Source organism: Lepidochelys olivacea, assembly GCF_965140295.1.
Source record: "Lepidochelys olivacea isolate rLepOli2 genome assembly, chromosome: 6".
NCBI classification, from domain to species: Eukaryota; Metazoa; Chordata; order Testudines; family Cheloniidae; genus Lepidochelys; species Lepidochelys olivacea.
In genome coordinates, this window is record NC_140416.1 from 43,912,295 (window position 1) to 43,937,287 (window position 24,993).

The window sequence follows — 24,993 nt, forward strand, 5'->3', positions numbered from 1 at the left end:
ACAGGAAAAAATCATTTGGCTCCTATAACTCAAATAATTTTTCATATAAAACAACAACATCCAATCCATTAGGCCTTCTGAGTGAGTGGGAGATTATCACCTGTATCTGAGGAGAGAATTTGACCCCAGGATGGCCCTACTAAAAAAAGAATTCCATTTCAAATAGGCAGCAGCTATTCAGCACCTATGGGATAACACATTTTAACATGTTGACTGAGAACATATGTGCACTGGCTGTATTTCAATCTTCAGACTAAAGACCTCACAGAAAGCACAATCAGGCCCTTTGGAACCCACTCATTGCTTCTTCCTAACGCATAATTTGCACTGAAGCTGATGTATTTTTTGCCTGAGGAAGAATTTAGTAAGGAATGTTGAATGGGAATATCATTAGGACCTTAATTCTCCTTCTACACGTCTCATTCAGGTTAACAGACATAGTCCATACTGAGACACCCAAAGACTGGGACAAAAAGTAATAATAGAAACAAAATACAAGATTAGTGGCCAAATGCAGCTTGGTTACATGATTGTACTGTGGAGTAATTAACCAGTATCATTGGAGTAATCCCACTATAAATCCAGAGTAGAATCTGATCCTAAGTAAAACCTACCAGTCTTTATCAACCCTTAAGAGTGAAATCCTGACCCCACTAAAAAAAAAAACCTCTCATTGTCTTCCATGGAGCCAGAATTTCACCATTAGGGATTGTGTGTGTGTCACCTCAGTGACCTAATAATGTTGTCCTCTCCCACAGCAAAGCCTGTAGGCAGAAAGGGCAACCAGCCCAGGAAATCATTTATTTTGTAAAGGTTTTCAGAGGCTGTTTCCTTCAAGAGGGAAGGGCTTTGGGGATGCAGGGATGGTAGTGGGCAGATACCAAAGGACCTTTGGATGAACATAAACTCCATGCTACCATATCCCCACAGTAGCAACATAATGTATCCTGAAAAATGAAATTTAACCATAGAAAATGCCTAGAATTTAACTGTAACCTCTTAAAAGATTAACATGCTTGCATTTCAAGAAATTGCAATACTAATAGTAAGTTTTTCTCTTCCAACCTGTATATTAAGTTCCACCACTTTTGGTCCAATATGAATCTTGTTATGGCAAAATATTTTGCATAGTTCAATCTGCATGCATTCAATTTTTTCTTATACTCCTAAAAATTTTACACTTCTAATTACATACTTGTCATAAATCTTCTGTATCATAGTCCTGAATGTTAATATGAAATAAAGTAAACACATAACTAGTTGACACTGAAAGGTAGGTTTGTGGAAAGGGGAGAAAAAAGAAAATCATATTAGCCTATCTTTGATTTAGCCGTTTAAACTGAAACTCAAAATGTACCCAGAAGAAAAAACCATGTTTGAAATTCTTCCATTAAAATAGGCTATTCTTTTGCCTCCACCAATCCCTCTAGTTAAATTTCAATCTTACACACGAGCTGGACAATATACCCATGTCTACAGAAATCAGCAAAGTTCTTAGTATCTGCTTAAGCAACAAGGAGTCTGGTGGCACCTTAAAGACTAACAGATTTATTTGGGCATAAGCTTTCGTGGGTAAAACATACCCACGAAATCTTATGCCCAAATAAATCTGTTAGTCTTTAAGGTGCCACCAGACTCCTTGTTGTTTTTGTGGACACAGACTAACACGGCTACCCCCTGATACTTAGTAACTGCTTGTCTTTCTCTTCTTCTTACATTTTATGAGCTTGATCCAAAACTCAGTGAAATCAATGAGAGTCTTTCCATTAATGGTAAGGGGCTTTGGATACTGCCTTACATTCTTTTTCTCCTTCATTTTCAAAACTGGTACAACAAAATAACTTGACACTTAACAACATTCAATTTTAAATAATTTAATTGGTAGGATTATGGGCCTGATCCTATTCCTGTTTAAGTCAATGAAGCTTTTTCCATTGACTTCAGTGTAAATGGTTTCCAGTCCATTAGCAGTGCCTTCACAAGCTTGATTTACCTTCTTCAAAGCCATCACGGAATGACCCAGAGCGGCTCATAGTTCTACTCTTCTCATCTAGTGACATTGAGCTATTCCGGAAGCGTGTGTCACTGTAAGGATCATAAGGACCATCTGCATTGGAAAGGCTGTGCGTCCGTAGCATGGTTGGATTTGACAAGCTCATCTGGACCGCAGTAGTAGGGCTTGCTGAAAAGTAAGGAATATATAGTAGAACAGGAAATTACTTACCTATTTCTTGTGCAGTTACCGAAAAAAGACTGTTTTCTTATAATCAGATATAAATTTCTGCCTGCATATCTTCTTGGCTTAATTTCCTTCCTACAATGCAGTGGATTCATACAAGAGCTATATAAACTAAGTTAAAAATAAAAAGGTCAGCTTCGGCACAGGCCTTTGAGTCTTTATGTTTACACTGGAAGTTCAGTCAAGTCAATATCACCACACAGGCAGGAACTAATTAATTCTAAATTCATTTGGAATAGTTCTCTCTCCAACTGGAGTAAAGAGCCCAAACTAATTTAAATGATCTTTTGCAGCGGTTCTCAAACTGGGGGTTGGGACGCCAAAGGGGGCCCCCTTTGAATTGGGTCACCAGGGCTGGCTTAGACTTGCTGGGGCCCAGGGCTGACTCCTGAGCTCCACTGCCCAGGGCTGAAGCCAAAGCCCTAGGGCATCAGCCCTGAGTGGCAGGAATCAAGTTGCAGGTCCCCTGCCTAGGGCTGAAGCAGTAGGGCTTGGGCTTCAGTCCCCGCTCCTGGGGTCGTGAAGTAAGTTTTGTTGTCAGAAGGGGGTGGCGGTGCAACGAAGTTGAGAACCCCTGATCTTTTTCATAAACAGCATAATCTGTGAAGTATTTGCTTCAAAGCTCTCAGAAAGACTGACATTCTCATGTGGATATAAGAGTAGCTACAAATTCAAAGAACTTTAGTTTCATAATAGTACTGCAATTTTCAACTGGTGTTTTCCAGAAAGGGATCTCAGTAAGTTACAACTGAGTGACATACATACTTGCATGCATACAGAACACATAGATCAAGGGTTTTATACAAATATTACCCCTGCCTCAAATACCCTGTGAGGACCAATGTTGTTTAGAATATGTAAGTTCTACATCCAGGACCACCTTTTTTCTGGATTTTGTGTGCGCGCGCATGCGCTAAATTATGTCTGGTTTTTATTATTATTCAGTCATTTTGCAGAGAAAAAAATTTGATAACATTCGCCAAACTTGCCACTCAGCAGTCTGATGTTCCATTAGGTTTGTTACTATTCACCTGTTCCTCTGACTGAGAAACAGTTGGTTAGGAGTCAAGTTGAAGATTGGACTGCTGAGTCCTAGCTCTCCCTGGTCTCTCGATTTCATATCTGGTATTATGTTCTCTTGGTATCTTGGGCTCATTTATCATCGGAGTTATGGTTCATATTTCTCTTACAAAAGGTCAGTTTCTTTTTTCTTTGAAAAAAGCTATAATTACACCTGTGTCCAAAAGGGTTTGGCCCTGCATGTCAGCACTTGCTACTGAAGTCAGTGGAAGTTTACTTCCCTTGCAGTGCGTCTCTTGAGCCCAAAATGTCCTGAAGGATAAAGCCCAAATCAATCACCTTCCTCTTCTATTGAGGATAAAGTTAACTATCATTTTGCTGGCTGAATTGCTGAAAAGCATCTCATAAACCATCATTGGGCTTGATTTGAAAGCAATACGTTGCAGCTTTTATGGCTAGCACACTAAACTAGCTGTATTCATTTTCCTCAAAGCAGTTCCTGGAACCTTGAAGAAATAATTGATTTACAACATCTTAATGAACTTCATTTCTGGTAGCTGCATTACTTATGAAATATGGTCATATAGTTGATCTTCATGTAAATTCCAAAGTAGCTAAAAGCCCCAACATTTTTACTTTGTGAGCCTGCAAAGACTGTCATATGGTTTTGCTTGACTCGTGATATAATTCCATGCACCTGATGCAGCTTGTTTGCTGTGAACACTTTAGGAAGTTACCCCCCCCCCTCTCTATTTATCTTGAATTTTGTTTTAGATGTTGATTTGACAAAAACTATTTTTGACTGGTTTATAGCTTGTTTCTTTCAGTGCATTCAAATTGTTGCTAGGACAGTTTTGCTTGAGCTCAAAATTGCACTGGAAATAAGTGACCAAGCAAATTTCTACAGATCACATAGTACACAAACTGTTCCATAAATACTAGGATGCAGATAGCTCACAGGTATAGGTTTAACTTTTGGGTTTTTTTGTGGTTTTTTTTTCATATTTTGCTTTATCTTTCTAGCATACAGATTTTTAAAAATTAACACAAAAACTAAAAACTTAACTACGGATTATTGGAGATACAACCTTTGTTTAGAGTACATTAAGTATACATATGTCACCTCATAGGATTTATGTTTTCCACATCAAAATAAACTGCAAAGGTAACTAAGAAATATTTTAAACTGGTGCACCAGACATCAGATGTGTTTGTGATAACAGGATTTCTACAGACAACTGCCCACACACCACACTGAAAGCTTAACTCGTACAATAAATGGATACTTACACAGAAAAATAAACTGTTTTAAATAGTGTCAGGTAAGAGTTCCAGCAACAGTCCGTGCCTACAAAAACCAGTAACTGAGCAACCCTGACAATAAAAACTCTCATATGTTGTGTATATATATCTATATCTATATATCTTTAAAGACAATAAAATGTTATACATAATATATTTGTTTCTGATATAAAATATTTTGAAACCCCTCTGATTCAGATGTTCCAGCTTGAGTGCCTAAGTACTGATTTATGTATCTAAACTGGGCCCTAAATGAACAGGGAATTACTGTGCAGTTGCTTTTAAGTTGAAAGCAAGTCTATTACTGGATAGAATTTCAAGACTATGAGAACTTTAAATTACTTTGTTTCATATGCTAGTACATTTAATTAAAGCTAGCAGAATTTTATAGCTTCTTCTAAGCAACTTTAACATTTCTTCCATTTAAAAATGTGTTTATTTTAATCCAAGTTACCAAATGAAGGGATGGTAAACTTTCCAACTTAAAATTCCACTGGCTTGTCTGTGATTGTGTTGGATAAAGCTTTGTCTGGTTTCATAATAAGCTGACTGAAAGTCTATACAATGATAAAAGATACTCAAATGCTTAGATGATCACATTTTTTAATGTGCCTGGAGTTTAAAGATGAAGTAGATCTAAGCATGTAGGGAAGTTTAGGTGAATAGCTTATGTAGGGCATTTGATTATACGCACAGCACCATTCTGAATAGGGTCAATTCAGATGTACCACTTTTGATCACACCACAGAACAGTGCTGACTGGTCAGCACCCAAAGGCCTATCTTATCACAGTCAAGATAAATATTTCCTGAATTGAAGCTAGATGGTAGCATGCTGTACCCAGAGCTAGGTAGGGCATTTGGGCCTGTGAGAAGAAACGTACATTGTTAAATTCACTACTTTCAAAATAGACAATATGTGTAACAGGGTGCACTCACCTCTTAAGCACTTCTTGCTCCTGCTTCAGTGGCTCAGCCCTTCAGCTGGCTCACAGTCAAAATGAAACCCTTCCAGGTGAGCAAAAAGTCCAACAAAACCTGTATATCTGCCCTGTCCGGTTCTGGGCAGCACCAGCTCTGGGCCCTTTAAATTCAGCCTTTCACCTGGGGTTCCCAGTGAGCCTTGTCACCTTCTCAGGGTTTACACAACTTTAGTGGTGTCCAGTGGGGGAACCCAGGCTGGCCCACTATTCCGGGTTCCAACCCAGGAACCCTATAAACAACAGCCATGTACCTCTTACTGCAATACTCTGCTATTTCCCTGTGCCTCTTCCCACCTAGCTTCTTATCTTCACCCCAGACCTCAGGGTTAAAGTTCTCAGGTCCTGTCTTTCCCAGTTTAAGCAAATACAGCCAGAACCACACACTGGTTTCCCTCAAGCTGCTTTGGCCAAAGAGGAGCACCCTTCCATGCCCCTCTGGTCCCAGCCAGGAACTGATCGGCTAAGGCCCTGCAACTCCTTTTATCTGAGTCTGCTGGGCTCTGACTGGCTGCTTCCATGAGGCCTCTCTAGGCAGCTCCACTGCTCCTTTCTTGAGGTGGGATGAAGTAGGACTGCGGGGCCTCCTGCAGGGAGCTGCAAAGGCCAGGCACACCCTGTCACATTATGTTACACTGATCATAACGCTTAATTACTCACCAAGCTGGGAGAAATTAAATCTAGTTCCAGAGGGTGATGTTATACTGGAGCCAGATGAAAATGGAGAATTGACAGCAGTGTCCTGAAGGCCTCCTGCCGAATGTGAACGTAGCCATTCTTTTGCATCCTCTTGACTACGAAGTTGGGATGAAGGGGTGTACCTGCAAAACCAGAAATTATTTCAAAACTTATCTTAAGATGTACTTGGAAGAAATATTATTTGGGAAAAAAATCTTCAGATAAAATTTAAGGACTAAGTGATATAAAAGATATATAATTCTGAATTAAGGCTCTTATCCCAACCCCAACTCATTCCACTGGAGTTCAAAAAGTGCATCTTTTTACTATGGATTCTGCAATGGGTAAGTACAAGGGAAGGAGCCTTAAGAGCTGATTTGGCAAACACATGTATGCTTACAGTCAAGCACATAAGTCAGTGTTTGCAGAATCAGTGACTTTACTTTGGAATTTCTTTGCTTGTTTTAGTTTATACCACAATTTTATCACTATTTTAACAGCTCAGTTCATCTTTGAAGTCCCTTGGCATGGCTCTTTGGCATACTATAATCAGATTCAGATCAATGGAGCCGCTAAAAGGTAGACCTTTAAACCATGTGTATTGCAATGATTCATATTAGGGAGACATTAATACATAGGCCCCTGGAAATATATCACATTTGTTCAGAATTCGTAGTATTACATCATTATGAAGGAGACTGTGTTTACCCTTCTCTTCAGGCCAAGGACCGGGTTTAATCCTGGCTACACTGAAGTCAATAACAAAACTCTCAATGATATTAATCGGGCCAGGGTTTCTCCCCCGTTCTTATACCTGTGTTAGAAGTAACTAGTCCACTGTAAGTGCTATACAACTAATAATAATAATAATGAGAGATGTGAAATGATACAGATGTCACTTTGAAATACCGTATGAGAAGTATTTGTTTATTGTGACAAAGTTCCTCCTCTACCTTGGTGGGTTCTGCGCTTTTTGGAGGATTTGCTCACCTCAGAGTTTCATGGCAGCCCTCAGTTTGGCTGCTTCTGCTAAGACTCAAACCTGCTGTTCAGTCAGCTAACCTCATCACTGGCCAGCATGGGGAAAATGGAGAACAATCTCCACAGTCTCTGTTGTCCCACATAGTGGGTCGGGAACAAGCCAGATCCCTTTCTAAATTAGACCTCCCTTCTGGTGTTGCTCACAAACCAGGTCAACTCCTCCTGTGTCTGATCAGGAGTTGGGGAAGATGGGGGGAACCCGGGCCCGCCCTCTACACCGGGTTCCAGCCCAGGGCCCTGTGGATAGCAGCTGTCTACGTCTCCTGTAACGGCTGCGTAACAGCTACCACTACAACTCCCTGGGCTACTTCCCCATGGCCTCCCCCAGCACCTTCTTTATCCTCACCACAGGATCTTCCTCCTGAAGCCGATCATGCTTGTACTCCTCAGTCCTCCAGCAGCATGCCTTCTAACACCCTGCTCCTCGCACACACTCCACTAACTGATGGGAGGTCCTTTTTTAAACCAGGTGTCCTGATTAGCCTGCCTGCCATAATTGATTCTAGTATGTTCTTAATTGGCTCCAGGTGTCTTAATTAGCTTGCCTGTCTTAATTGGTTCTAGCAGGTTCCTGACCCTGCTCTGATCACTCAGGGAACAGAAAACTATTCATCCAGTGGCCAGTATATTTGCCTTCTACCAGACTCCTGTATCCTGGTCAACCTCCTCCTGGCCCTGGCTAAAGTGGCCATCTATAAAACCAGGGTGAGGAGGTTGGCCGATGGAGTCTCCTGCGACTGCGGGGCCTATTTCCGATCCTCTGTCCGTTCACGCCTCCGAGCGGAGTTCCTCTGGGCGGCGTCCACTGACTCCCTTGATGCCTTTGAGGAGCGGTGGGCGCTGTCTGGAGTTCTCTGCTCGGTGTCCCCGTCCGGTTCCCTTCGTTTGACCCTTTGACCGCACTCCCGTCCCTGTTTTTCATTAGTTGTCCCCCGTAATTATTTGGCTTCCCAGGTCCTGTGGATCTGCCCGTTAGGCTGGGGGGGGATCCTTTAGCAGTGGGCGAGCCTCGCCCGCCCACTTCCTGGATCCCAATAAGACCAGACTCCTGTACCCCACTGCTCTGGGTCTGTCACATAATATATAGATAGAATGTCATAAAATGTGCCAAACAGGTACAGATGACAACTGACAAGATACTTTCAACTTTTTTTTAAAAGTCAAAGTGGCCAAACCTACATGAGGTCTAATTGCTTGTAAATAATAGCTATATTTGTTTTTACTCAAAGAGTATAACTTTTGTCCAAAAATAGCCCTAATGTTATTGTCCCTTTTATCTTAAAAATAGCACCCAATTAAGCTCAATGGAATTTTACTTATGGGTTTCTGTATCTTTGCTAAGATATGTCATCTGGTCTTAGAAAGTAAATATTTATGGGGAATTAATCTCTTTATAAAGAGGATTGGCTTCAAATTAAAAAAAAATCAGTCAAACATAACTCATATTAATTTGGAGTTCTATTTAACATCTAATTTAGGCACACAGGTGATCACATTGCATTAAATATAGTAAAATATTGTTTGGCAATTAAGAACAACGAACATTGTAAGAACTTGGCCAAGAGAGTTTTTTAAAAGTACATTCTTTTCTTATGCCTTAGCCTCAATCCTATAGTTATAGTCACTGATTTCGGACTACTTGCATCTTTAAAGTTATGCACATGCATACATCTTTGCAGGACTGGGGCCTTTAATAGTCACTTTATTTTAACACCTATTTAAAATAAAAATAATACAAAATTAATACCTACCTCTTCAGCCCTCAAATGTTTCAATCTTAAAAGATAGTGTTTATTAACTAGATGCGCATTTGACAGCCATAGACACATTTTACACAAAAATTTCATTCTATGAAATGCTTTTAGCACCCAGCTCAGTGTGATAAAGCTGACACAAAGAACAATGTGTTTATAGTGCAGAATAAATTGCAGCTGCAATTTGAAGCCATTGGTTCAGTGAACCTAAAAGCAGCATAAAGCAAGTCTAAAGTTTAAATGTTTTAAACTGGCCAGATATTTTCCGTGAAGTCTGTAACATCGACTTAAAGCATTTAATTTGTAGCCTTAAAGTTAATAATTTCACTAAAATTGCTTCTGTTTACTAAGGGAGGAAAAATGTTTCTCAGTGCTTTTTTTCTAGATTTCAATACTCCCTACATATCAATGGTGTTTCAGGAACAGACATTTACCAAATGTTTGTCAGGTTGTATTTTTTTCTATCATGCCAAAAATTGTCTCTCTAGAGATCCATTAAAAGTGTATTCTGAAGCAAACACACTTTTAAAATGCTTGTTTTCAATTTCATCCTAAGAAGTTCATTAAGATGTTGTAAATCAATTTTTTCTTAAATAAATCTTCAAGGTTCCAGGAACTGCATTGTGAAAATGGATACACCTAGTTTAGTGCACTAGCCATAAAAGCTGCAAATTATTGCTTTCAAATCAAGCCCAATGATGGTTTATGAGATGCTATTCAGCAATTCAGCCAGCAAAAGCCACAGTTCCTGCTCAAGCAGTGAAGCCACTGGATGAAGAAAAGAAACATGTTGGAAAAGGGCCTTCTTTGAGGTGTTTAAAAAGAAAGAAAGAAAGAAAGAAAGAAAGAAAGAAAGAAAGAAAGAAAGAAAGAAAGAAAGAGACTGCTGCCACCCCCTGCAAAAGCAGAGACCACCACGAACAGCCACAACAGAAACACAAAGCAAAGCTCCAAAACCACAACAAAAGCTGTTATACTATGTGGAAACACCAATACCTGAATCCCTTCTTAGGCAAAGTGTTCCTATCAAGATGTGGGTCGCTGTAGAAAAGTTAAAAGAAAAGAACTTCAGAGAAGAACAAAAGGGGAGGATTAAAAATCAGGACGAGGAGAAAAGTATTAACATCTGCATCACATTTTCAGAGGAAAAAGTGATGCACCCTATCTAAGTAAACATGCAACAACAACAACAAAAGCCTCCTAGGCATGTGTGGATCGTGTGATACATGCATTTGGTATCATGCTAATGAATTTCATCTGCTCACAATGGTGGCCTTGCTATTTCTCCTTTACATAGTGAACAAAAATGGCTCTTTAAAAAATAAAAGACCATGCTTCAAATGAATGCTTAAAAATATATATTTAAGCAGGTGTGCAGCCACCGACTTGTGAATACTGATAATATCTCCAAGTCAAAAGACGCCTTCATACCATTTCCTTCTGCCTTCATCACAGAGCAAATGCAATCAATTACGGTCACTTAGGCCATGTCTATGCAAACAGCACTGCAGCGGCCCAGCGGTAGTGATACAGCTGCACCATTGCAACACGTGTGGTGAAAACACTCTGTGCTGATGGGAGAGGGCATAAAAAAGCCAACCTCTGCGAGCAGCAGAATCTATGTCAGCGGGAGAAGCTCTCCTGCCGACATAGCGCTGTGCACACCAGCACTTATGCCGACCTAATTTACGTTGCTCAGAGGGGTGGTTTATAGTACCCCTGAGCGACATAAGTTATGTCCGCGTAAGCTGTAGTGTAGACACAGCCTTAGTTGCAATGTAAATATAGTGGCTGCTTTTTCAAATGGGCACAGAGGTTTTCAGTGTTTCTGTATTTCAACTTAAATTCCATCTTCAGATTGAAATCAATCTATTAGAATTTGCAAAAAGCAAATATTTAAAGTGTTGTATTTTCACTTAACTGGCAAATGGACAACTGGCTTTTCATTTTATGAGGAGGGTTTGTTTTTAACTGAAATAAATACCCTGTTTAAATACATTAATTTACTGTCTAGCCCTCTAGCTAATATCATTGTCAGTTCCTAGATGTAGGAGTGGCCATATCATAGCTGAGTGCAAAAGCAAGCTGGAGTCATTAACTTCATGTCCACCATCTCTCACCTTCCTGCATTCATTGTTACAAGAAAGGACACACACACAAGCCTGCAAGACACCTACGAATCAAACTGGAGTAAAGGACTTACAACACTGAGTGTACTGAACAACACTTGAACTTCATGACAAAGGTGAAAAGCCTGAAACGCAGTGAAAAAAGCAGCATGCCATAGGAATGCTGAAATGCTAGTGAGAGTTCATCATGGTAGATATGAATTGCAGGATTTTAAAATTGCCTTTGTCAAAGAAACAAAAGAAACCAAACAAAAAAACCCAACAAAAACCCCACGAACTACATCTGTCAACTCTGTATGCCACCCCCAGATTTAATTAAGTCGACTCTCACTGGCATGTCTGTGTCACAATTTACATCTGAACAACAAACACAGCAGAGGTCTCAACTGAGCCCATCTCTCACAAGACACTTTGCTTTATAAATGTGGGCAACAAAACCCAGAGCCTTTGTGCATTCTACTGCCTTGAGACAGCATTACCTGTCCTGTCTCCTGGGTAAAGTATTTCTGCAGAATTTGGGACTAGCACCAGGGGAAGAGAGAGGGCTAGAAGAACAAGTCCAATGAGACAGAAAACAAGAGAAGGAATATTAGCATGAAAAATGGAGAGAAAGGGGAAGGAGTTAAAACAAAAAACTGTTAGAACATTTTTTTTTAGTAGTTGTTTTCTGTTACAAAGATGCAACAAAGTTTTAGTAATAAAGTCATACAATAAGGTAAGGCTAAATTCCAAGGTTTCAGACACTGCCTTCTACAGACAGTGCACTCTTGTTTGCTCTGAAAGAAATTTTCTGTTCTACTTCGGTTCATATACCAGACTAATCACCACTGTATCCAAGCACTTATTGTCCAGACCCTAATTGTGTGAAATATTATTAAAACAAACTCATTAATTTTAACCAGAAATACTTGGCTTCTCAAGACAAGATTAAAATGCTGGTATTGTACACCACTACTAGATCAGCTGATACAGAAAGATAAGAAGATATGTGAAATTCAAATAGGAGGTAGCACTGAGTAATTAAAAATGTCCCACAGCAGTGGCAAGTGCAAATGAAAGACTCTTCTGAACCCATCCCCACATCTAATGTAATTCAGAACTGAATTCCTTGGTTGAAATGGCTATTTTTGTATGTTGTGGTAGTATCATTCAATATTTACCTTGTAGGAATGGCAATCTGAATTGTAATCATGAATTGTTAGTTACAGTTGTCACATCACTGATTTTTAAGATATGAACATATACTACATATTAATGGAGTCTAAATTTAAACCTACTCACCTCTCAGACAAAGTTGTCTTAACACTGTTGGTTCTGACAAAGGGAGTCAAAGAATCATCTTTAGAAGCTGCAATCAAGCCACTGGATGAGTTATGGCTCAGCCCACCTCCACTGCTGAGAGAGATATCAATGGATTCACAGCTGGTGTGAAGACTGCTGACAGACTGGTATCCAATGCCATCCTTGCTAACAGCGGAAGAGCTACTTGCGTTGGTACCCCAAGTTAAACTGTTGGAGGGAGCTGAATGGGCCGAACTGGGACTAGAGGCTAATGGAGACTGGTTCATGTCTGTGTTTTTACTGTAAAGAGGACTGCTGCCCCCACTGCTCAGTATACCGCTGCCAGAAGGAGAATCAAGGTTACCCGGCTGGTTCAAGGTAGCATGAGGATTGGAGATCACCACTGAATTTTTCATATTTTCAGCTGTTGTGATTGGAACTTGTTTACTTGGTTTTCCACCAAAAAGTCTGTGAAAAAAGTTCAGAGAATGTAACAAAAACTTCATGAAATGGAATGTAAAATGACTTAACGATACTTTATACATATATTATTTGTCCTTAGACACCTGAAAAACTATTACTGGAAAATTACATATTCAATTATAATGAGACCTCAGATGTTACATCTATAGGAAATGGTACAATGGTAACTATGATAATAGACTGAAAACTGGTGCTTCAGAAAAAGAATTTTTTGTTGCTAGCTAAATCGAAAAGAGAGAGAAAGATAGGCTCTGCTTTAAAGAAATTTCCTGCCTGTAAATTGTCTTTCTTAGATTCATATCGACAACCATGAATTGATGGGCTTCCTTTTCCCTTCCTTGCCATTAATAAAACCCAAAGAAAATTATTATGCCAATTTCAGACACATCTTAACTTTTCCTTCTATGAAACTTCAAACATAACTTTCACAGAACTAAAATATATTAGCCATTTTATCTTCTGTTTCCTGAAGGAAATGGATTTTACCTGTGATAATACTGAACTGATGACTTTAAAACATGGAATATTAGACTGGCCTTTGTTCAGATCTATAAATACAGATTACTCAAATCATATTTTGAAAGATAACACAGATTTCTGAGGAAAAGATTTTGACTTTTGCATTAATCACCGAGTGGCCCATACAAAAGTAAGTATCTGAAGAACTCCCCTACGAAAGTCAATGACACCTACAAGGGAAAGTCTGATAATTTACCCCTAAAAACACTGCCCTGTCTAAATCATGCAAATAGCCTCTATTACCTTCAGAAGAGCTATTGGAGGAAAGTTTCAAAAGCACCTGAACTATTCAAGATATCCATTTTCAAAGGGCCTTAAGCACTTTGGAACCCGAGTCTCATTGAAAGTCAGTGGCACCTAGACTTCTAAGTGCCTATATCACTTTTGAAAATTGGATATATGCTCTTAAATCACTTAAGTGCTTTTGAAAATGTCACCCACTCGGATCAGTGGTTGGGAGATTTCAAACAGCACTCTGCTAGGAACATAACAATATACCATCTTCTATTATCCCTAAACAACTTCCTTAAGGGAGTCCTAGATTTCTTCTTAGGAGCATATATGATCACTACATAGTGGCGATTTAACAGAGGAGATCCCTGCAATTTATATAGCAAGCCCTGCTTCTAGAATGTACTATGAGGGTGTTTATCTCTTAATTTAGCTTAATTTGCTGAGCGTACTTACAACAAGCATGCCATCAGACCAAGAAGGTGAAGAATGTCTTTGAGTAATGGAGATTTTTGAGGTCAAACTAATGCTAACTTTTCTCTGAACTTGGAGTCAATACCGCAAAAGAAACTAGATAGGAAGGGAGATAAGGATATTTTCATAGTGCTACCGTAGAACAATGACAAATTCCTTTCTTTAAAACAGATTGTCACCACCTAGAATATAGTCAATATGTACGACTCCCAGCCCCACTGGGATGATCTTGTCGTATGGATAATGTCTCCTGGCATATTGATTCCCAAAACCTAATTAAATGAGATAATTAAATAAATAAAAAAGAGTCGTGGAGCTGGACATCCAAGGAGGATGGGGTCTGAAGAATCTACCTTTTGAATGCAGAACCAGCCCAACTCAGCAAGTTGGCAGTGTCAGTCTAAAGGTTAACCTTGGAAGGAGACATCCTACAGACAATGAGAATATTTTTCCTCCTCTCCGAGTTTTGACAAGAAACAGGCATAACTAAGCTGACTATTGGGTTGTGTCCTTAGGGATGCATCAAGAGAAGAGTGAACACTAAGGCTCACAAACAAGTGGCATAAAAACATGCATTGTCTTCTATGTAATATAAATTGTTTTCACATGACAGAAAGTGATAGATGAGATATGCTTGAACAATTAAGACAGTGCTAGACTTTCATAAAATAATTTAATTATGGAATTTTACCCTTCACATGAGTGTAGAAAATATATTTGCTTTCAGATTCAAGGGGGGTAGTATTTAACATAGAATCATAGAATCATAGAATATCAGGGTTGGAAGGGACCCCTGAAGGTCATCTAGTCCAACCCCCTGCTCGAAGCAGGACCAATTCCCAGTTAAATCATCCCAGCCAGGGCTTTGTCAAACCTGACCCTTAAAAACCTCTAAGGAAGGAGATTCTACCACCTCCCTAGGTAACGCATTCCAGTGTTTCACCACCCTCTTAGTGAAAAAGTTTTTCCTAATATCCAATCTAAACCTCCCCCACTGCAACTTGAGACCATTACTCCTCGTTCTGTCATCTGCTACCATTGAGAACAGTCTAGAGCCATCCTCTTTGGAACCCCCTTTCAGGTAGTTGAAAGCAGCTATCAAATCCCCCCTCATTCTTCTCTTCTGCAGGCTAAACAATCCCAGCTCTCTCAGCCTCTCCTCATAAGTCATGTGTTCTAGACCCCTAATCATTTTTGTTGCCCTTCGCTGGACTCTCTCCAATTTATCCACATCCTTCTTGTAGTGTGGTGCCCGAAACTGGACACAGTACTCCAGATGAGGCCTCACCAATGTTGAATAGAGGGGAACGATCACGTCCCTCGATCTGCTCGCTATGCCCCTACTTATACATCCCAAAATGCCATTGGCCTTCTTGGCAACAAGGGCACACTGCTGACTCATATCCAGCTTCTCGTCCACTGTCACCCCTAGGTCCTTTTCCGCAGAACTGCTGCCTAGCCATTCGGTCCCTAGTCTGTAGCGGTGCATTGGATTCTTCCATCCTAAGTGCAGGACCCTGCACTTATCCTTATTGAACCTCATCAGATTTCTTTTGGCCCAATCCTCCAATTTGTCTAGGTCCTTCTGTATCCTATCCCTCCCCTCCAGCGTATCTACCACTCCTCCCAGTTTAGTATCATCCGCAAATTTGCTGAGAGTGCAATCCACACCATCCTCCAGATCATTTATGAAGATATTGAACAAAACTGGCCCCAGGACCGACCCTTGGGGCACTCCACTTGATACCGGCTGCCAACTAGACATGGAGCCATTGATCACTACCCGTTGAGCCCGACAATCTAGCCAGCTTTCTACCCACCTTATAGTGCATTCATCCAGCCCATACTTCCTTAACTTGCTGACAAGAATACTGTGGGAGACCGTGTCAAAAGCTTTGCTAAAGTCAAGATACAATACATCCACAGCTTTCCCTTCATCCACAGAACCAGTAATCTCATCGTAAAAGGCAATTAGATTAGTCAGGCATGACGTTCCCTTGGTGAATCCATGCTGGCTGTTCCTGATCACTTTCCTCTCATGCAAGTGCTTCAGGATTGATTCTTTGAGGACCTGCTCCATGATTTTTCCAGGGACTGAGGTGAGGCTGACTGGCATACAGAAGTAGCAGTCTTTACTGCTGTCTTTTTATAGTTATAGATGCTTATTTGCATGTCAAATCAGCATGGAATATTAATTAAACACAAAGAGTGCAAGAACATTCTCAATATTACACAATGACAGAGCTAGTGCCCAGCAATAAACACACTAGGCAAATTCCACTACAAGCGATTTAGCTCTGCCAGGGACACATTTATTTACATAGTCTGGTGACAACTGAAACATGAAATAGCTAACCGAGAAAGTGAAGGTTTAGATTGAACCTTAACCTCCTCCACAAAAATCTCTCTAAGACACCTGACATTCTCTCAGTGTCTATTCTTAAAAGTTGCATGTAGTTCAAACGTTATACCAACGACGGGTCTAGCAAAATGGTTTTCTGGTCATCAACAGAAATGTACAATTGACTTTGATTATTAATATATTTGAGGCAAGCAACATGGACATTTTTCATTTGCAGTATAATATCAGAACAACAAACAATCTTCTAGTTTTTTGTTTTAAAATAGGAATTGCTAGAAATTAATTTTTCAACAAGACATAACTTTTCTAACGATGTCCAGAAATAGGAGAATCACTAAACTACACAGGTCATGCTGAATTATACTTGCACAGGCTTTTCAAAGATGGCCATTCATTTCAAAAGAAATGAAGTATTCCTTTTGTGCCTAGCTGGAACCCAAACCACCATTACAGGAGTTACGCTTAAGTTGGCAAGTTGAACAGAATGTGACATCCTCACTTCATTTGAAGTAGGATGATGTCAGTGTCCTTGTACAGAGATGAAATTATGATGTCAAGACAACAATGAAATCCAGAACACTGCAACTCAAAAGAGACTATGTTACTTATGATGTCAAATTAAAGCGGAAAATAATGTTAATGCATATCTTTGCTACAGTCAAGACATTGATGCAAATGCTGCAGAAAAGCAAGGAAATTAACTCCCACTCACCCAAGTACTTGTGTTAAAAATAATGGGGAAGGGAAGGGAATATATAAGGTCAGAAAAAGCTAGGAAATAAATCATTACATGAAAGAAGATTTTTGTAAAAAATAAGAAAATTCAATGCGGCTGACATAGTACCTTTAATTAAGCTGTTCTGTACCTACATACTCGGGCACCTAAGGTAAAGAGTCTCCCCACACAGGACAACGTTACATGTAACCGAGTGAGATACTGTATTGGGCCAAGTAAGTGAACAAATGTAAATATACTGGGTCACATTACATTCTCACACTATCTGGAGTAACTCCATTGACTTCAATGTGTAAATCTGGCCAAACTTTGGACTGGTTCGCTGTGTTCCTGCACAATGTGTAAGTACAATGGGGTGGAATTAGGGTGACCAGATCACAAGAGTGAAATATCAGGACACATTGGGTGAACGGGGTGGGAGTGGGAGTGGAGAAGAGACAGACACAGGTGCACAGCCCCGACTGGAGCCAGAGGCACACTGGTCCGCCGGGCCTTGTGCTACCAGCGTGCCCCTTCCTGTTGGGGGTGGGCCCATGCTGCGCCACACAGCTCCCCTGCCCAGCGCCCCCTGGATCCACTATGCCCAGAGCCCCCCTACAGCCCTTCCACCACAAATGCACAGTGCTGTGCACACACACACCCCGCCCAGTGCTCCCCTGCTCACAGCCCCACCATAGTGCCCAGCACCCCACACAGAACCCCCCACTCGCTAGTTTCCCAATACACACAGATTTCCCCTCCCTCCCTCCCAGTGCCCTTCCCCACAGCCCCACCACCACAACTACACAATGCCCCACACAGACCCCCACTGCCCAGTGCTCTGACACACACAGATCTGCCCCCCTTCCCAACACCCCAAAACACACAAACCTCCCCCACTGCCCAGTGCCCTCCACACCCTCACAGCCCAGCACCCCCCCCACACACACCTCCCAGACACTCACCTTCACACCCTGCCCCCTTCCCTAGCCGTACTCACCAGCCCTGCTGGGAGGTCTCTGGCTCCTAGGGTGAGAGCGGCGAGGGAGGGGGTCTCCACTCTCCACGTGCTGTGCCTGCCACAAGTGCAAGCTCCGTGGCTCCCACTGGCTGGGAAAAGCGCCAATGGGCGCTGCCGGAGCTGTGGAGTGGGGCTTGCAGGCATTGGCAGTGCGCAGAGAGCCCCTTGCCCCCCGTCCCTCTCTGACCCTAAGAGCCAGAGGGACCTGCCAGGGGGCGAGGTGGGGAGCCTCAGCAGTGCTTACCTGGGGCAGCTTCCGTCCCGGGAAGCATCCGGCAGGCAGGTCCCTCTGGCTCCTAGTGTGGTGGGTCGGATGGGGTGGGCGGGGGGCTCTCTGCCCGCTCCTGGCGCCTGCAAGCCCCGCTCCTGCAGCATGTTGCGCTCCTGCCGGCAGGCGGGCACCGGGAGCTGCCCCAGGAAGCGGTAAGCGGTGGTGCCGCGGCTGCGGTCTGGACAGTCCCGATATTGGAACAAAGGGCATTCTGACCAATGTAAGGTCGGGACGCGGGACAAGTCCCCTAAAATCGGGACTGCCCCGATAAAATCGGGACATCTGGTCACCCTAGGTGGAATTAGTAGTTCTACAGGAGCCTATAACCTTGCTGTTGTGGGTTTATATTTCAGCCTTTATACTGTTTTCAAGTACTAACTTTATTCTGAATTAGCCACAACTGCGATCATTTGGGGGAGGGCTTAACAATCAATTTCAAATGTTTAAGTCTGCTACTGTCCTGTAATGCAATAAATATTTACAATATTCCTGGCGCACATATTTACTAGCTGTGAAATTGAATTTCAGTACAAAGGCCTCAGCCTAGCACACACATTAGTAAGAGCCCACAAAACTTAGCCAGTCCCTAGCCTGAACAGCCACAATTGTATAACTACAGTTAATGTACTTCCACAATGAACAAATGTTGTGCCTACCTGCGCAAAGTGGGGGAGGCCACATCAGGGTACTTGGCTCCTTGCTGGTGAGTGCTTTGAGCTCCACTGGAAGTAGTCTGTGATGCAGGGTTCACTTTAACAGAATTACACGAAGCCACACTTTCGTTGTCAGACGATATCCCTTTCTCTTTATCTGTTTGGTTGGCCAGACCTGGCAGAGAGCTTCCGAGGGATACCTTAGCTGGCTCTCTCATTTTTGGGACAGGCAACCCAGCTGACTTGCTGCTTATGTTGGAGTCTATGCTACTGGTACTAGATCTATTACCAGCACCACTTCTGCTACTGGATTTACTGGGTCTGGGTAAACTACGATACTGAAGATTAGTGCGGGCACTAAGTGCTAAGTAGCCATCGTCCTGGTTTTGTGAGCCATCAACACTAGTTTTCCGACCAGTGGACCGACCAATGAGTCCAGATGATTTGGGGATTTTGCCCAGTGTGGCTGATCTGCTGGTGATAGTTGCACCACTGGCAGTAATCATAGTCATGCCTCCAGCTGACCCACTCTGTTTCTTAAATCCAAATGTATTTGTATTAGCAGCAGCTGTTCTAGAGTTACTTGCCGGAGGCTTTTTGGATTCATCACCACTGCTGCGTCCTGCATCTGATGGAGAACGTTTAACATGTCCAGCTTTAGGAGAAAGTCTACCTTTTTCTGATACCTTGGCATCATCAGTTTTCCCTAAAAAATAGAAAAAGAAGTCTAATACTTAAATTGAAAATGCTAAGCAAATGGTAAACATCAAAGCATCATGAGATACAAAAATATGCAATTATGATCCAGTTTGTATTAAACTGCACTACTGAGAGTTATATATGCAGGCTTGCCAGGAGAGAGTATCTGGTGTGTTTGCCCTTGAGAATACAAAAAACAGTGAACAGATTGTTAAATAATAGTGACAGATAAATAAGATGTGTTTTTCCTTCATGACTACCATTGGTTGGATCCCTTTTTGTCAATAATGAAGTGATATGATATAGCAACAATAAATAAGCTTCAGAAAAAAAGTGTATATAACTGGTGAAGGCCACATTTTCAAAACAGACCTTGAAATTTCCATTCACAATAGGGTATACAACCGAGTGTGAGTAAAAGCGTAATTCATCTATTGGCATGCACAAATATTATTAATGCTCTTGCACAAATTTGCATGTACTAAGAGCTCTGATGAAGTCCATCTGAAAATTTGCTTTAACATAAATTAAGATGCAGTTGCTATGTTATCATTGAAAAAGCTTCTTTCATACAACTATCCTTAGCCACGTAAAGTCTAGATTCTGAGTTACTCTTAATCCAGGACTATGAAAATGGAGTTCCACTAATTACCATTACAAGAAACCAGAATATTGAACTGCGAACACTGTGTCCAATGAACAATCTAATTTAAGGGACATTCAAAACAGGCAAACAATACTCAAAGCATTTTAGTATAATAAGTATAATTTAAAATTCACTTTGAGCCATAAAACAGAAACACAGAGATTTAGTATATTGTATACACACACACACACACAATCTACGATTAAACATAGAACTAGTTGAAGTTCAGCTCCTGCCACAGGAAAGCAGTTAAGCACTTCATTTCTCCAATGTAAACTGTTGGCCTGCCTGTGTGTTAAATTTTTCCTCACCTGTTCCAGGTGTCTTCAGTGAGCCTGAGGTGGTTGAAGGTTTAGTTCTCGGTGTAGTAATGCCAATCTGAGCTGACATGCCCCGTCTCCAGGAACCAGTCTGTGAAATGACAGTGTTCTTCCTACCAGAAGTGCTTTTATCAGATTCATCAGACACATCGGAAGGATTTCGCCTCCATTTAGATCCAGACTCCATCTTTATGCCACTATCTGATCCTCCATCAGATTTCTTGACTTCATCACTGGACCACAGGGAATTCCGCTCGACCTGCAAATGCTTTTCTGCATCAGTCTAAGGGAAACAATAAATCATATCAGAATCTCCATTGTAAATGTCTTTTTGAAATCCCTCCTTTTTTTAGGGTTCAAAATCTAGAACCACCAAGCTGATTTAAAAATTCACAAATAATTTTTTATTACACTGAGACATTTTACTTTTGTTTGTTTGTTGAGCCTGCTTTTTGCCAGCGAAAACCCAAGATAAATGAATTCTACTAGCTGTGTTTGCTTTCTGATACACTGGGGAACAATCACTAAAAACCCAAAACCAAAAACGAACCAACTATCCAACACACACCAAACACCTGATTAATAAACAATAAGGAAAATACTCAGTTCATTGCCATTTACCTCCTCTTTGAATTTTATATGAACCTTTTCACTGCAATGCATAAAAATCATTTTAAACATGTGCAGCTAGCTTTTCTTTGTTCTTGCTGTTTTCCTATCTCTCGTCTGGCAATTTGATCTCAAGAGCACAATGAGGTGGCTTTTTGCATAGACTGAAAGATGTGGAATGCTGTTAGTTTTAATCTAACCCATTAGAAAGACACCCAAGAACTGGAGAGAAATAAAACCCCATTATACCACTTTCAAACACATTAAAATCTGACTTAAATCCACAAAGCAAGTCAGTTCACAGTTTGCACTGAAACTCCATCTCTTACTTTTTTATATTTTGCCAATCCTACTGCACATACCGTTTATAAAGTCAGATGCTTTATGGAGAATTTTGCAACTACCACACTCAAGGAAGGAATTTCCCCCTGACCAAACCACAGCCAAACTCCAGACAACCCTATCAATATCCCATTATATTATCCTATATATTCCCAACCCCATAATCCTTTTCCTTTCCCTTTCCCATTACGAATGATTACTAAGAGATACATCTATTAAAACTTCTCTTACTGAATTAGGTTTCCCCTGCCAAACTTATTTTGTGATAAACAGTTGGAAGTTTGTAATATCACAACCAACTATAGAAGCTGACCACCACCCACACCTCGGAGAATGTGAACTCCAAGCGATAACTAAGGTTATTCTCTAATCACAGCACCTTCATGGAAGCAACTGTAAATCCACACTGGCTTGTGTCTCACTGAACTGAGTTGTGCAGGAGGAGGCTAACTAAGGCCTGTTTCTGCAACACGCTGAAAAGTGCTTTCATCCCATCGGCCTCAGGGGAGGTGATGGTGGTGAGAACCTTGTATTAGGCTTTCAAGCACTTAGAAAGATCTGGTCTTAACTACCCCAAGAGCTTTTTAAAAAAACACCGTCAGATACCTGGGTAATCAGCAAAGTGGCAAAAGGAAATACAGAAAAAAGTACATGACAATTTAACATGCTCTCTGGAAGATATTAGATTTTATTTTGAAACCTCCCATCGCCCTGAATCTATCTATGGTTTTATAATTTATTTTCTTTTATCATTATGTCACATCCCTAACATTACATGAGTGAAGGGAAGAAACCTTAACCAGCTAATGAGACTCTTAGAACTTTATGACTACAATAGCAAACCCAGAGATTTGCTCAGTTTAAAAAGGTTCCATTTAAAGGTTCAGTTACCTTCCTTTCCAAATAATGGGGTCTTGATTTTAGATAAGTCTTCTTGACTCATCTGATAATTTACTGCTGCTGTTACCCTTGTGAAGGAACTGCTTTTTCTTGTGAACTATTTTAGTATTTAATCTACTGCCAGCAAAACTTCCAAGCTATTTTATTCATTCTCTCTCCCAATTCTTGTTGCAGTCTGAGTCCTTTTCATATATCTCCTAATTCTTACTTCCCATTGTTGTGGGAAGGGACGACCTCCATGAATTTTCTACATAGATTTAAACTTTTACCACATTTATAGTCTGTTTTTCAGAGGTGCTGAATTCTCACAGCTCCCACTGGCTTCAGTTGAAGTTGTGGGTGCTCAGTACATCTAAATATCAGTTCCTTAGTCTTGTATTTAGCACAATTAGATTTGTTTCTGTTTTCCCTTTCTTGTTTCTTTTGTTCAGATAATACTGCATATGCATTACTGACTACATCTACAGAGACTATCATGTGAGGGCCCTCCCCCTTTGGTATGTTGTATTGTTGGTCTGGGCTCCCAGTTTCATATACAGGAGCTCCACGATCTCTCTTTAATTATCTGAAATCCAAACCCTGCGCTCCCTTAAACAGATGTTGTAAGACCACAACTATCTTAAAAGCTATGAACCTGTGACACGGGGACCAAAGCAGTAGGACCCCTGAGAACGGGTACGCCACATCCCTGTGTGCTGTGAAGATCTCTGTGCCAGGTCTTTGTGGCTCACCACATAGAAGAAGGCAAATATGGACAGGCAAAGACCGTAATACATGAGTCTAAGCAAAGAATACAAGAGAGGGAGGAGCACAGTGGCCAATACATAACACTCCACTTTCATAGGCTGCGGCATTAATTCTGAGTCCACTCCCAAACTAAACATGATTCCCACAGTCAAAGCCCATTAACTTGCTCTATGTTGGTGAGATTAGGATTTGGCTTTTAAGAGATGAAATAAAGTCTTTTGTGAACAACAATTTGCATTTAACAGCACCTTTCATTTTAGGACAGCAGAACACTTTACAGAAATTCTTTAAAGAATTTAAATATTTTTGTGAGATAGTCTTATAATTCTCTCACACAGGCATTATAAAATGGTAAACTGAGCAAGGAGCAGTTAAATTAGGTTACAGCAAGTAAATGGCAGAATTACAAATATAACCCATGTATCCTGGTGTGACCCAAGAAGCCATTAATACTAACAGGGAAGTGGGTTACAAGAACTCATTCTAGTTGACCAAAGAATGTCATGGGAGGTCTCAAATGAAAGCTCATGTTACACTGGTCACCAATATCATCGCCAAATGTATGTACAGATGTACTGAAAATATGTTCTTAAGAGTCTGTACAAGGTATAGCCACCAGCAAAGGGGAAAAATCAGGTTTTCCTCCAGACAGGAGGTAAGAAATGTGTATCTCTCTGTTGGGATGTATATTAAGCATTGTAAGGTAACAAAATGGATGTCTATTTACATACAAAGTCAAATGTTAATGAAGAGAGATGAAATCAACAGGAAAGGAGCACACAAGAAAAAACAAGCCATGGGAGGTTATCATGTATATGAGTGAAGACAAAGACGATCCTGCACCTAGGGAAGTAAACTGACATCACGTTTGCATTCATGAAAACAGGAGCTTCGCCAACCTTGGTTGAAAATACCAAAGATAACTTTGGATGAGATAAACTTCTTTACTCAGTAACTTTACTTGTTACTTAAGTTTAGCCTCTAGAAAGTGTGTAATGATCTTGTTTAGATATATCCATTTGTTTCCAATATCCTTATTCACTATCACCTGAATCTCTAGTCTTTGATAATAAATTTATTCTTGTTTTCACTATAACTATATGTCAGTGCTCTAGTATTAAGCAAGAGCTGGTCCTAAGTGGCATGATACAAGCAGGTGTGTATACTGTTCCTTTAGGAACAGCGGACCTGGTATTTCTGTGGATAAGGGTCTGGACACTACAGGGAATACTTGGAGATGGCTTGGGGATTGGTGTGTGCCATTCACTAATCTGCAAAGAGGGAGCAGGGCCTGCGGGGGGTCTAGAAGGTAGTACTTATGTTGCCAGAGGTGAGTGGCTTCAGGGAGATGACTCACAGCAGGCACAGACAAGGCTGCCTGATGCTTAAGGACTGGTGCTGGTGAGGTGCCCAACAACCCTGGGCATCCCTGGGGAGCATTCCTACTCCAATCACTGGATTGTACTGCCTGTGCAAGTTTTGGGCCCTATTCTTCTACCATATGCTTGCATTCCCTTGGATGCTAGAATGGTTGTGGGAGAAAGGGAAGTAAGTTTGGTAGTACTATTCGATTGTGAT

The 24,993-nt window shown here is 40.9% G+C and overlaps 1 protein-coding gene across 1 annotated transcript in view; it reads right to left on the minus strand.

The window, feature by feature from the left end:
• The window catches only part of NAV2 (neuron navigator 2), a 671,297-nt gene that overhangs the window by 45,763 nt on the left and 600,541 nt on the right, over positions 1–24,993 (minus strand). Inside the window, exons 13-19 of the mRNA XM_084631659.1 lie at positions 20,809–21,100; positions 19,156–19,858; positions 12,424–12,891; positions 11,622–11,687; positions 10,010–10,054; positions 6,201–6,361; positions 1,994–2,182 (exon numbers count right to left, since the gene is read on the minus strand). Coding sequence (XP_084487785.1) covers positions 1,994–2,182; positions 6,201–6,361; positions 10,010–10,054; positions 11,622–11,687; positions 12,424–12,891; positions 19,156–19,858; positions 20,809–21,100 — 1,924 coding nt within the window. The remainder of the gene's footprint in view (positions 1–1,993; positions 2,183–6,200; positions 6,362–10,009; positions 10,055–11,621; positions 11,688–12,423; positions 12,892–19,155; positions 19,859–20,808; positions 21,101–24,993) is intronic.